General features: G+C 34.4%; 1 protein-coding gene across 5 annotated transcripts in view; it reads left to right on the top strand.

The window, feature by feature from the left end:
- Positions 1-8,396, top strand: part of QKI (QKI, KH domain containing RNA binding) — a 157,499-nt gene extending 149,103 nt beyond the window's left edge. For 3 of the 5 annotated variants that reach the window (XM_036091745.2, XM_036091744.2, XM_036091743.2), the window contains exons 7-8: positions 1,230-1,304; positions 5,299-8,396. In XM_036091745.2, the coding sequence (XP_035947638.1) occupies positions 1,230-1,304; positions 5,299-5,315 (92 nt within the window). In that variant the 3' untranslated portion in view covers positions 5,316-8,396. Of the gene's footprint in view, positions 1-446; positions 4,743-5,298 lie in introns of those variants that run through there. The other 2 variants (XR_013441019.1, XM_036091748.2) reach the window with 2 other exon arrangements.
- Positions 8,397-14,289: the final 5,893 nt, after the last annotated feature.

Here is a 14,289-nt window from a genome sequence, read left to right as displayed (position 1 = left end):
CTTAGAAACAGCAAGAGGCACTGCAGTTTCTCATTTTAAGCAATGTGTTTTTTGTTGTGTTGGGAAATTTTTATTTATAATAATTATTAGACTGACAAAAGCAAAATCTACAGATACCTAATTGGCATTCATAAAATGAATAATAATGAGTACTAAATGACCAAAATCCATTATCAATCCTATTGCTCGCTTTGCCACCTAAGCAGTAAAACATGACATTGAGCACTTGGAGAACTGAGAAAATTACTTCAAATTGCTAAGTTATAATAAATTTGCACACAGATAACATGCATGATATATATCAAGTTTCACATCATATTATTTTAAAATAAGCAGTGCCCTTCAAAACAGATGCAGACATGTGTGTTGGTGGTAGTGAGGAGATTGGTATTAGCATCAAATCTTCATTGATGACTAATTTTTAATTCCCTTCCTTTTATCTTTAGGTATGGCTTTCCCAACGAAAGGCTAAGAATTCAAGAACGGTCTTAACTGAACCCTCATCAGATCTGAATTTAACAAATGCTTAGTCTCAGCAGCCTCCAGGGGGGTGGGGGGGAAGCTTAGCCTAGCAGTCAGTGACTTACTTGCACTTTTTGCACACTGATAGAAAGTAAAAGTATGTTATTAATTTGGTTTAGTCTGTAATCTTACAAAGTAACGGTAATTTATAAAGGAGTGTACAGTAGTATACTGACTGCTAAGTGTACTATACTGTTTGCTTTACTAATCACCTAATTCATTGCAGTTCATACTTATTGACTCAAAGTTTAAAACCACAATCTGTAGGCTTTAAGAATTGCTTTTAAACCTTTTTAAGTGATAAACTCTGGAAGTGGTCTTAAGGTTAGCAAATAATTGTCAGTATTAAACATGGCATTATTTAAGTGGTCCTGCTGCGAGAAAGGCACTTCAGTGAATATGTGACTAGTAAAGCTTAAATATGTTTGGATCTAGTAGAGTTCATGAAATACTGTAACTTGGGATCGTGAATGAATGGATAAAATAGGTTAAGGCCAAGATTTTGAAATGAATGCAATATTAATAGACGCGTATATACACAACATACTATGGTTAATTTTAAAACTACTGTGCCTTAACGTGTTTCTTAAAATGAACCTTTTGTAGTAAATGAACATTTGAAATCCATTTTGATAAACCTGCTGTTAATGTTTCTTTTCCCTTGTGAATGTTTTCTAACTTTGTCTTGGTAATTGCAATTTAACTAGGTGCGGTGGCTACTAAAGTTCGAAGGCACGATATGCGTGTCCATCCTTACCAAAGGATTGTGACCGCAGACCGAGGTTAGTTTAGTTCTGCAGTTCTTGTTTATAAGAAATGCGTTGGGTGTCCATAAAATTTGCAACACCACACCTGATGGAAAAATATAACTGCTTACCTGCACACCATTTCTTTTCTTTTTCTAAATTGATATGTTATAATTGACAGATTTAAGGGTTGGGATTTTTTTTTCCTTTTCTTTCTTTTCTTTCTTACCCCCCCCCCTTTTTTTTGCTCCCTATTTTAACTTATTAAATCCTATATAAGTATGTACTGTGATTTATTCCTACTAAAACATAAATTAGTCCATTTGGGGAGCTGTTAAATTTTGATGTCGCCTTAATTATTTTTCATTCGTAATTTTTGCTAAAATTTACCTTTGTTCTGAAATTTGGGGTTGGTTTTGCAAATGAACTGAGCGGATGGTGCTTTAATGAGAGAAGTAAAGGAATATATGCCTCCTGTGTCCTTGTGGAGAAAACTGAAGATTTAGTTTCCATTTTCCTTTTTCATAAGATATTTGAGCCACTGTGTAAACATGAGGTTGTACATGTCAAGTACTCAGCTGAAATCAACAAAAGTAAGGACTGTGAAGATAACTTTGATGCAGTTGGATTTTTTTTTTAATAAATGAGAAAATCAATTCCCTTTTACTCTTACATTCTCCTGCCAAAATGGATCCTTTGATTTTTGTCATTTGCTGCTAAAATATATTATCTGAAGGTAAACTATCTCTTAAAGTTCTGTGGAGACGTGAATCCAGCTTTGAATATCCTTTTTGAGTAACCTGTGACTGGAAAATAAGTCTTCATTTTTCTCCTTTTCAACATTTGTAATTTGTGTCCTGTATATGCCCTTGGACCCTATTATAAATTATTTATGTTTTTGAGGAGTGATATTTTCGGTTTATTGACATTGAATTGTTTTCTAAGTTTGTCATCACAGGGTAAGAATCCGAAGCAAGGTAGAAAAAGATTTTTATCAAGCTTCTATTATGGCACATTTATTACTTACTAATTAAGTTGATCAGATTCTCTAGTAATTAGTGGGAAAAGTGATGGAATTTACACTCCTGTCCTACATCTTCTATGAACTTATGAACGACCTACCTGCCTCACATGGTTCTCCTGAATACTGATGATAAATATTGGACACAGCTGTTGTCCACATCAGAATAAAATACCTTCCAAAGACATTGATGATATTTATTTAGCATCATACATAATTAAAGAGCCTTGAATTGAAGACTTTTAACTAATACATACATTACTTGTGATTATTCAGTGATCAAAATAAATAGACCCCAAGCTCAGTGATGATCGGTGACAATAAAGCACCTTGTAGGTGTGTCATGTACAAGTGTATGTACCACCTTCTTGCAGAACAAGCCTCCTAGTGAAGGAGGAAATTTTTTTTTTTAAGTCACTTTAGATTTAAGGAAACCAGATAATTCCATGAATAATCTGAAGCTTTCTTTTTTCCACATTGTTACTGTCCGAAATAGTTTGAAAGAGTATTTTAAAGTAGTTTTTCTTCTATTAATCTTTCCCTTTCTGCCCCTTTTAGGAGATTTCTCATAATTTTGTTTTAACACAATAATTATTGGCTACTCAATGCTGCAGTACCTTGAGATAGTTGAAAATATTAGGAAGATTTTATAGTGTTTGGAAATGACAACACATTCCATGCATGGCTCTTTCGTAGTTATATGTGTTTTTTTATTAGTCTTGTCACTTTTATTCAAAATGCAATGTCAGCAAACCGAAATGCAACCTTTTTTATTTTCTTTACATAACAGAATACTTGTATACTGCTGTTACTATCACCGTATGCACTCATGGGGTCTAAGGGAGATGTCTGAAGTCCTTCATTTAAATTATTTTATGATACTACTGTTTTCTCTGTTTTTGAGGTTTTTGTTTTTTTTTTTTAATTTTTGAAGGGAAGAATAAGCATTCATTTAATGCAAGGAAACTCAGCCCTTGGACATATAACCATGTAATCTTATATAAGTATTTAGAGTACTGCATGGTTGACAAATATATCTAGTTCTTTACTAAAAATAAACCCACTTCTACACATATTTCAAAACTGAATTTGAAGCCTATAAAAGACCAACTGACTTTTTAGTTGTAATGAACCGTAAGTGATTTTGCACGGTTGACATACCTGTGTGTACTGTGGGCGGCCAGGACTTGGCAGAGGATGCATTCTAGGTGTACTGGTATATATATATAAGTGGTAATTTGCTTTGTTTATATATTCCACACACACAAAAACATAATCAGAATTTTTCTGAGTGATGATTTTATAAAAACCATCATTTGCATAATTTGCATAAGAAACTTAATACAATTTTAATCAAAATTTAAAGTAATATCAAAAATGCTTTAAGATTCTGTATTTTGGGAGTACTTCCTATGAAGTGGTATGACTACATTGTGTTAAGTATTTATTTTCTTCTTTAATTTTGGAATAGCAGTTTTTGTTTTAAATAAAATTCCACTTATTTTAAGAAATTCAGGGAAGATTTGGTCACATTGAAGATACAGTATTTTTGTAGTATTTATAAACTATCCTAAATGATAGACTCTAGAAAGCATTTTTGTTATATGAAAGTAAACCAGTCCATTATATAGATCATTTCAAATAACTCTGTGAACATTATACCTACTGGGTTATGATTTATGAAGTGGCATGGAATCTACCTTTGCACTGAATATTTTTTCATTCACATCTCCTCTGCCTTAGTCACAATGGCAACAGTACAGAAAATTCTGTCAAACCTCAGAATATAGTAGAAATAATTAAGCTGTTGAATGAGTCTTAAAAATCATACTACTGTTAAGTGGACCAAGTTTGGTGAAGCAGAATGTGACAGAGGTTGATTTATAAGGAAGGAACAACTCGAGGACACTGGGGACGATAACTTTCCACTTGAGAACTACTTTATGTTTTACTGTAATTTTTTAATTTTTTTTTGTTCTGTTTGTTGTTTTGCAAAAGAAAATAGTATTTACAGGTGGCTTCTTTTAAAATATAAAATATAAAGCAGGAATGTATATGAAATGTCAGATTTTATTGTATTTGCAGAGTATTAGCTTTGAAATTGAATAAAGAAAGCTGTTTGTAGTTTTAAAATGCCTTATTGGTATCAATTAGAAATTTCTTCTATTTTTTGATGTACTTAGAGCTTTTTGAGTATAGAATTTTAAATGGCAGGATTTTACAGTGTTTACATGCAAGTGCATTTTATAAGTGTTCTATATGTGTAAAATAGTATTTTCAACTGGAAAGTGTTGGCCAGCGCAAAAGGCCTGGCCTTTTTCTGGTTCCCATGATGTTGCCTACACTGCTAGACTACAGTTTAGTATTGCTTTGTATCATAAGGCCAAGAAATTCCATGTTGTTTGTAAATAGAATAATTGAAAAAGCAATAAACATTTATTGAACAAAAGAAACCTTGTTTGGCCCAGAGTTTATGTTGAACCAAATTGTTCATAGAAATTTAAATTTCTTTAGATTCATTCTGTTAATCATCAGTTATTAATAATCACACCCATCATTAATAGTTGCTTTAATGCTTGCATCTGAGGGAGTACTAATGCCTAATGGCAGTCGGGGGCTGGTGACGGCGCTGACTGCCCAGGGCCCTGTGTATCACACCTGCCCACTGCTGTTCTCCGGTTTCCTTCATTGACTGCTACTAACTGTTAGTTGTTAGTTGTATTTTATTTCTATTTTTTCTTGTTAACCAGTTTTTTTGTTTTTGTTTTTGTTTTTTGTGGGAGTGGGCTCTCCTTCATTTGTTCAAATCATGATACGGAACTGTCATGATTTTTATTGTATTCTGTAGATGGTGTCAATCAGTTTGTCAGAATTAAACATGCTTTTTTTTTTATTAGTTGTGATTAGTTTTTCATGTTGTCATTAAGCCGTCACTAGCTGAAACTAATCTCTTCTCTATCTTTTCTTTTCTTTTTTTTTTTGTTTTGTTTTTTGTTTCTAACCACCCAGCCGCCACCGGCAACTAACCTATGACCTTCTGACCTCTGAACTCTTCACCCAATGATGACCTGACCATGCCTGCCTGCTGATCAGTTAACTGGTAATCGCCTTTGCTTGCCTGTCGTCAGTGCAGCGAGCTGAGGCACTTTGTCCGTTCGTCTTACCATCTAACCAAACAAAAGACAAAGAAATTGTTGTCCTCCAACTCAGCTTTTGGTTTTTCTTTGTTTGGGTGAAAGTGGTTCTAGAACCTGCACTGAATAGTAGTAAAGCAATAAGGCCCAATTCATCCCACAGCACTGATCATCTTCTCACGTCCCACCCTAAGCGAACGGTAAGAAGGCCTCACCTCAGAAGGGGAGACATGGCCCTTAACTGCTCAGTGACAGAGGCAGTTACTGTGAGAGACTTCTAGGAACCTTCTCGTAGCGAGTCACAGCTCTCTGAATGTACCGTGTGATGATGCATCATGCATGAACCTTTGGTCAGGGATGTCATTGGTGAAGTGATTTCAAAAAGTATTCAAAATTTGATATGCTGTTTAGTCACTACAGTGCCCTCAAAGGGCAGAAGTTGCAGCCTTTTTTATATTGCCTGCCAAAATTTGAAGTATTAGAAGTGTGCCATGAGAGAAAAAACAAGGAATTTTGAGAAGTAATGCAAAGAACAAAACCGCAACACTATTTTTAAAAAGATAAATATCTGAGTTAAAATTACTGAACCTTTATTTTACAACCTCCTTTAAAAAGTATATGAGAACAAGGTACATGCATTATGTGTCACATTACTGGGCAAACTGTTCAAATATTTTTTTTAAAACCTCCCTGTATAGAAAAAAAAATCATTAAGGATGTAAAAGCCATGCTTGCCTATTTGCTGTATACATGTAATGAAATTGTAGATAAAGTGTAGTGCATTGAAACAAATGAACAAAAAGTAGATACTTTTACTATACAAGGGTGCTGGTGCAGAAAAAAATATATATATTTTTGGAAATGTAGCATTTTATACTTTCAAGTGTTATAAAAAAAAAAGAAAAAGAACAAAGAAACCCTTTATTTCATTAAATGATTTTTTCTGGTGGTTGTCAAGAAACAAAAGACCAAAAGAGCCTTTTTGTCTTTCTTTTTTATTTTTTAAGTATTGGAATAAGTCTAAAGAAAAGAAAGTGCCTTATTTTCCTTCATGGTCATTTAGTCAAGTGTCTTGTAAGATCAGCTCCTCCCTCAGAATACAAGTTAATGCATGTTACTCAGTCGCCCGCCCAGTATGTGAAAGAAGATTTGAGGGGAGACAAATGAGTTGATGGTTTGAATTATATGATTTTTGCCACGTTACCTTGATAGAAATTTGCCAAATCTGATACTGTGAAAAAATTTGATAACTTTTCTAATGTCAAGTAAGTTTTAAAACACCATTCTTTTAAAATCATAATCGAGTGCTTTTGGTTATTGTGATATTTAACAGTAGCCCACAAGGTTCTGAGATAAAAATTATGTGTGATCTGAACATCAGTTTACAGACAAAAGTAGAACTTTATTTTATTCAGAGAAGGAGGGGTGTGTTGGATTTTTTCTTATTAAATTGGAGATAATAGTATTCTTAGCAAACTTTTTCACAAAAATGAATCTTTATGATTTTCACCCTGGATAACAGTATTTTTTAATGGCCCAAATCTAATCAGACTTCTTTCTACCAGACCAGATCACTTGGGTAGTCCATATCTTTTTGGTGGTTTAAGTAACCTAAGAGGCCCCCACCCCCCACACACCTTTTTTTTTTTTTAAACTTAAAAAAAAAAAAAAACGGGCATCATTGTGCATGTAAATGCTGAACTACCTGTGAGTTTAAGCTTCCAATTTCTCATGAAATCCAGTTAGTTTTGTAGTTGAAGCAATTTGTGCACAGAGCCGACTACATCTAAACACTTAAATAATCCTTAACTGCTCAGTACCAGATGTGGCAAATATCAAGTGGCCGTGGATCCCCAGCTCATCAACTCATTCCCTCTTGCATACCTTTCACGGCTTCACAGTCAAAGGTCAGCAGTAAGCTCAGTAAGCACCTTCGTGGTGACCTCCTCCATCATCTTGTCTCACTTGGAAACCGTTTTCAGTTTATTTACTATGCAATAGACATTCATTGTTTTGTATTCAGCTAGCGTTGGTTTAATGTGCCACTGCTTTGTCTTTCTGTTACATATACAGTTGTTTTGATTTATTTACAATATATGCTGTGCCATTTTGATTTTTATTTTGTTTGGTTGGTTGAATAAATTTGCGACACTCAAACACTTGAGGTGATAGTAGTTTAAAAACAATACCAGTATTTGATCCAGTTTCATCTCAACTACGTTATACCTGGACATTTTAGATGTTTATCAAAGGTCTTTTATGGGGAAGAAAGTAAATGTATGAAATAAATGTGTGACATTTATGAGTAATGTTGGCTCTGAACAAACTTTTGAAAACTTAGTTGATAAAATTTTGGATCAACTGAAAAAAAAGCATGACTTTTGAAATCTCTGAATGCCTTGGTTCTCAGTATTATCATTCTTTATTGAATTTATTTCTTATTAAAATATGTAGTTTTTAAGACTTCTTTTCTGACAGTATTATGTAATTTTTTAGCGTGGGTAGATGGGAGTGTCGCTTGTATGTTACCGTACAGCTGACATGTATTTTTGTCAATTCTTTATTATCTTAGTAGTTTCATGCTATGTATGTATCATAACCAACCTATTGCCTATGAGAAACATGTAAGATAATGTATTTACAGCCATTGTTACAAGTTTATAATGTATTTTTCTATCTTGTTTTATATGTATGTTATATAACATTCAAAAAGAATTTTTTTCTTGATTGAGAAAAGGATACAAAATGCAGAATCCACAATTTTGATAACTGAAAATTGCCAATTGTTTTGCAGTACTTTATTATATTGGGTGTCTTGTCTTTCTTGGGCTTTTAGTTAGCTAATGAATGAATACCTTAGACACTTTTGGGTTTTAGTTGGGATTTTACATAGCTTGCATTTTAATTCTTTGGTTCTTTGCTGTTTCTATTAACCCATAGCATTATTTTAATAAATGTTATAATACCAACCTACTAACTCTGGACTATGTCTGTTTATTAACCTTTTCGTGTTTAATTAAAATAAACAAATAAAGACAAAAGAATGTAAAGTCTTGAGTTACTGGACTAACCCTGAAGAACGTGACCACAGATAACATAGCGTGACTTGTTTTTATGTTGTTTGTCAGCTGACAATTGCGCACACTACTGTTAAAATGGCTTTGGTTATTCTGGCCTTTTACCTTGGGGGGTAGGTGCCAGTAGAGATGGGAACACAGTAGCATCGGTTTGAGGCATTCTTCTACTCTTGCCACTTGCCTTTCAGCCTCTTGCATTACTAATTCCACACTTTCTTATTTTTCCTTCTCCAAAATAATCACTCTCTGCTCACAGCGTAAAGAGTAAAGAGATTCGTTGTGATGATATACCCCAAAAAACCAGTTTGATTCTTTGTTGAACCATTTCTTTTAATTTCTGTTAAGTAGGTAATTTTATGGTCACATTATAAAGCAAAGAATCTGATGAGGCTTTGTCTTTATTCACATTTGTGTTTTAATCAGACACTTTTCCTTTATAAAGTGTTGAACTGTTTCAGCCAGTGTTCCTTTTGGGGTGGGGGGTGGGGGGCTCAACCAGGTAAAGCCAAAGGTAGAGTGGCTCTGTTTCTCAGAACAGTCCAAAGTAAGCCATTAATATTGACAATGCACCCTGCCTCTCTCTTCTTGTAACCCCTAGGGAGAGATGAGACAGCATCCTTGAGTTTTCCTGAGGTGTTCTTTCTCTCTCACCCTCTTCCAAAATACAGCCAGAATACTCCATTAATACGAGAAGTTTAAGGGAGAATGACAGTGGCATTTGAGAAGTTACATCTCATTCATTTCTTGCATGCAAATCAATTTAAGATTTATTAAATATCTTCATGCTTTTCTTGGCTGCAACTTAGGTAAATTGATCTCCACATATGAATTCTTTAACTCTTGAGGTACATTTTTATTTCACAGATACTGGTAATTTCCTTTTCTGTGAAATAGTTCTCCTGGATAATAAGTTCTCAGGATGAATTTTTATGTTTGTAAATAATGGCTTATTTTTGTAAATTACACTTTATTTATTTTAAAGTTCTAAAACTTGGGGCTGAAAGTTACATGTTATAAAAGACATAACTATACCAATATGCTATTAACCAGACTGTCAAAGTACTCCCATATTTATATATTCCCATAGAATATCTACATAAATGAATTACATATAATAGTGATAGCAGCTAATTTAATCATCATAGAGATAGTTGTTTGGCTCAAATATAGTTGTTTATTTGATGGGGGGGTCGTGTGTTTCTGTTAGGTAGACAGAGCTTTAATGTGCTACTATCTGTAAACATTCTCATTGCCGTACAGTTCGTGTATTATTTTGTAAAAATTTGAAGATATTTGTCAAGCTGCTAATCTATAAGTCATCACAGTACCGTGTCACTTAAATTGATGAATTTCTATGCAACTCACTACACATTCTCTGAGGCCTCTGAATACAGTCTCATCTCATTTTCAGTTAATGGTACTTCATGTATAAGTATGTCATATTGTCACCTTTTATGTTGGAAAAGTTGTAAAGGACTTTTTAAAAGGTGGAAAAAGTACAAATCCCATTTTAATACAAGTTGTAATAGTATTAAAAATGAAACTACCAAATTCTTAGAATGATAAAATGCTAAGTCTATGGTTTTATACTATCATTTGACAAAACAATTGAAAGTTAAGCTTTCAGCCGAGAAGTTGGTAAAAATGTACTTAGTAGTTAAGCATGTTTTTCTTGGGCAAAGTGTCAGGACGAACATAGCATGAAAGCAGATACACACACCCTAGTGCGGCCACCTGCACACACACAGAGTCCGCCCGGAGCCGCTGAAGCACCCTGTTCACAAAGGCAAGACGTGTACGGTCATACACAAAAGAGGTGGTTAAGGTTTCCTAAAAAAAAAAAAAAAAAATTAAAAATACTAGATAAATAGGATCTAAATTTTCTAGTGCAGTGAAAGCAGACAATAGGTTTAAATGAAATTGCTTGTTACCAAATCAAGAATCTTCTTTACCGTTGAAGCCTAATAACACTTTTATATATCTTATATGACAGTTCAGGGTTTCTCCAGTTTTTTGTTGTTTTTCATTTGCTTGTTTGGGATAAAATGTCTTTATTCCTTTGTAACAATTAGCTATTTTAGGATTTCTAGCAAATGATTTTTAGTAGAATGAAATGTAATGCTAAATTATAATAGCAAAAATGACTCAGAAAACTTTTTCAACTCACGAACTTTTTAGAAGTGCCCAAGGTAGTTTTTTAACATTGTCACAAATCCCTTAATATCTTTATCTCAAATAGAAAAAAAATTACATTTTATAGGCAACACTTTTAGAAATATTCATATGGTACACACATGTAATTTTGTCTGTGGTTTCTTTCATAAAAAATTAATTTGAAATGCCTTTGTTATAAAGAGACTTAAAATTCTATGCATACCTGGTACTCAATGCTGAATCAAACTGGTTCACCTAAGCATAGTGCTCTCCTGTCTGTGTTTCTGCTGCACTAATTGCCAGGGGCGGGAGACAAGGAGGAAGAATTAAGTCAGATTAGAAGTGGATGGTAGGTGCAGCAAATAGCAACACAATGTTGATTTCGCATTGCTTATGATTTTGCTCTCCCTTCTTGGCAAAAGACATCACCCTGTGGAAAAAGCTCAGCTCCCAGGGTAAAAAACTATATATATATATATATATATATATATATATATATATATAATTTTAAATGCTATTATTGAGAAGTTTTGATTACCAAATACATCTTTATGGTTTATACTGTAGTGGTGTGTATAAGACATTTAGAACTTTACTTGTGGAAATTGTATATATAGAGAAAAGTTTGCATAGGTCTCAAATCACATGTGAATGGAGAACCACGTATGACGGTACATGAAGTGCAATAAACCAACTGGAAAACATGCATATGCTTCATCCTGTCAAGCCAACGCTCCCTCCCCCCTCCAGAAACATCAGAATAAGAATGCACATTTTCCTTTTTAGTTTTTGATGCTTTTAACACAATTTAAAAGAAAAGATGGTCTGACATTATGGAGCTCTATCACTTAACTGGAAGGTGATTATACTATTTGCCTTGATTTCAGTGATGAAAAGGAAATCAATAAACAGACTTTTATAGTGTCCTCAGCTGGATGTACATACAAAAAACAAGTTACCATTTCTAACTGAGAAACAGGTACAATTTGTAGTCTTTACACATAAGAAAAAGGAATGCTGCCAAATCTCGGTCTTGTCAGTCCTGTGAAAAGGACTAGTCTCATCAATTTCTTGAACAAAGCAGAACTGATAAAAAGATTGTTTCCAGTAGTTTAAAACCTGTTCTCTTAAAATTTCATCTTGACACCCGAGTTTTACGACTCCCCTGTACCTGCAGTTTCCCAGTTCTTGTCCATATGATCTCCAAATTTCTTCTTTCTGATCACAAGAGCCCTCTTTGGCTTTGGCAGTATTTTTTTCACACACTTCTGAAAGTAGCTGGCAAAGGTAAGATCCAGAGCACGAGATGTGTGTGCCAGCAGCCCACAGAGGGAGTTTGGTCTGGCCCATACGGTGTTGCTGCTGTTTTAACTACCTTCCATCATTTAAAGATTAGACTTAAAAATACATGTTTTCACAAGGTCTGCACTTCAAAATATCTAGAATGCTGAAGGCTGCATTCTCAGGTGGTAGCCATCAAGATGAAAATGAATAATTTTGATGCTCCCTTTAAACCATGCACTCCCCAGTTTGTCATCACCCCCCCCCCGCTCCGTGCCCCAACACACACACACACACACACACACACACACACTCACTCCTTACTGCCCTTGGTTTCACAACTAACTGTTGATTTCCTTCATCCGATCTTGCTTTAATTTTTACCCTCATCTCCCTGGCTCCTGTGGGTATCTAAGCTTGCCTCACCAGATCCAGAAAATAATTCTGACTTCAAGCATCAGACTAGCTTCTCAAAAGGTATAATTTGTAAAGCAGGTTTTAATATTTTTTTCTTCCTGGAAAAGTCGGATGAGTATGTTTCTAAATAAATTATTAGTCTATCATTCATGTTATATTAATATTAGGGAGGAGTTTCTATTGAGTGAGTGAAGGGAGTAGATGACATTTGGGTTTCCTTCCTAATGTAATCTTTTATAATTATCAGCTACCTCTTTATAGTAACTCTCTGTGGTCTTGTTAGAAGACAGTTAAACTAATCGAACATTTAACAATTATGTTAAAAATACTCCACAGCTAAAAGAAAATATTAGTGATAGTTTGTGATTACACTTTTCCAGAAGATGTATATTAAAATTAGGTTTTTCCAGTTATGCTATTTTGTGAAGTATATAGAGGACACACCATCATAAAAGTGCTTGTACATACGTGCTATACAACAGTTCAGTTTCAGAGAGCATCTCAAAATTAGGATGAAATTGTAACTATTGATCCGTTTTTTTTTTTTTTTTAATGTATGCTCCTGTTATGTAACTGGATATTACTTATTCTCTGGTTACTTAACTGGGTACTAAGGAAAGTCATGGGAAAGAATGGTTAAGATCAAATACTAAGAGAAGAAAATATTTGCAGATGAATCCACAGTATTTTCTTGCAGAACTGTTGGAGTTGATACTAAAAATTTCATGATCATTCATTTACTTAGAACTTCTATCAAGGTTGGGAATGAATAAAATAACATGGTTATGCTTGAAACCTGAATTTTGAAAGCTGCTCTTAATCACAGTGTTTTAAATTTTGTCTTATAAAATTAAAACAGATAAGTAGTGTAAATGGAAGGTTGCCTTGAATACATTCTAATTAAATGATTTATGTTAATGAGTGTTGCTTTTGCCCATTGTTTTCTCAGTGAGGTAAAAAACACTGAAAAATTGTTCAAAGCTTAAACTTAAGATTTCTAGTTGGTGGGAAAACTTAAAACTTGAAGTTAGTGGGTGGAGTTCGTATGAACACACCTACCTAAGACTCTGAAGTCTAGATTGGAATGTCGGAAGAAAACCAAACTCACAAATCGAACATACAAGATGCCTAAACTGCTGTTTAAGCATCAGTTTGCCCCCCGGGGCGGGGGTGTGTGTGGCGCTGTTAGCAGTAAAGTTGGATTTTAAGTCAAAGGAAAAAATTAAACTGGGAAAGTCTGATTTCACATCTGGAAGTAGTCTGTCATCACTAAATTATCACTGTCGGTTCTAAAATGAATTAGATACCTCCCATTGCTCTTGGAGCGCATAATAAAATCAGTCTGGCATGGGGACACACAAAAGGAAAAAGGAAAAATGCAGTTTAAGTTTTCGGTACTCCAAAGGCCACTGCATTTTCACTGAATGTGAGTATTTGACAGAGATTTTGTACTATTCAAGAAAAATCACTGATGTGGACTCCACCAAGTGCCTGTATACCATTTAATAAATACCAAAAAGTCCTTTTATATATATCTTGACTCCTTCAAAGAGCCGTTAACCCACATTTTTCCAAACTGCTTGTTACAGTGTACTGAGGATTCTCTGTCCCCATCCTTGGCTCCATTCTAGACACTTGCCAGCAAAGAAAAGTTGTTGAATCACATGGCATAGATTGTATCCGAACTAAAACTAGTAAGAAGTAATTGCCAGGAGGCATAACTTGTTTTAATTACTGGAATACGTGGGCGATACTTTTATCTGTAGAACTCCACATCCAGGCCAATACACAATCAACCGCAGCCAGCAAGAGCGCGCATCGTTACAGCAAGCACTGGGGAGCTCATTCTTTCCGTACCTAGGTACCCTCTAACTTCAAGGAGCGTACACTTCCAGGACCAAATCGAACACTGCTAATATAAGGAAAGGAAAAAAACA

The sequence above is a fragment of the Halichoerus grypus genome, chromosome 9, assembly GCF_964656455.1.
Source record: "Halichoerus grypus chromosome 9, mHalGry1.hap1.1, whole genome shotgun sequence".
NCBI lineage: Eukaryota > Metazoa > Chordata > Mammalia > Carnivora > Phocidae > Halichoerus > Halichoerus grypus.
This window is presented reverse-complemented; position numbering and strand designations above follow the sequence as displayed.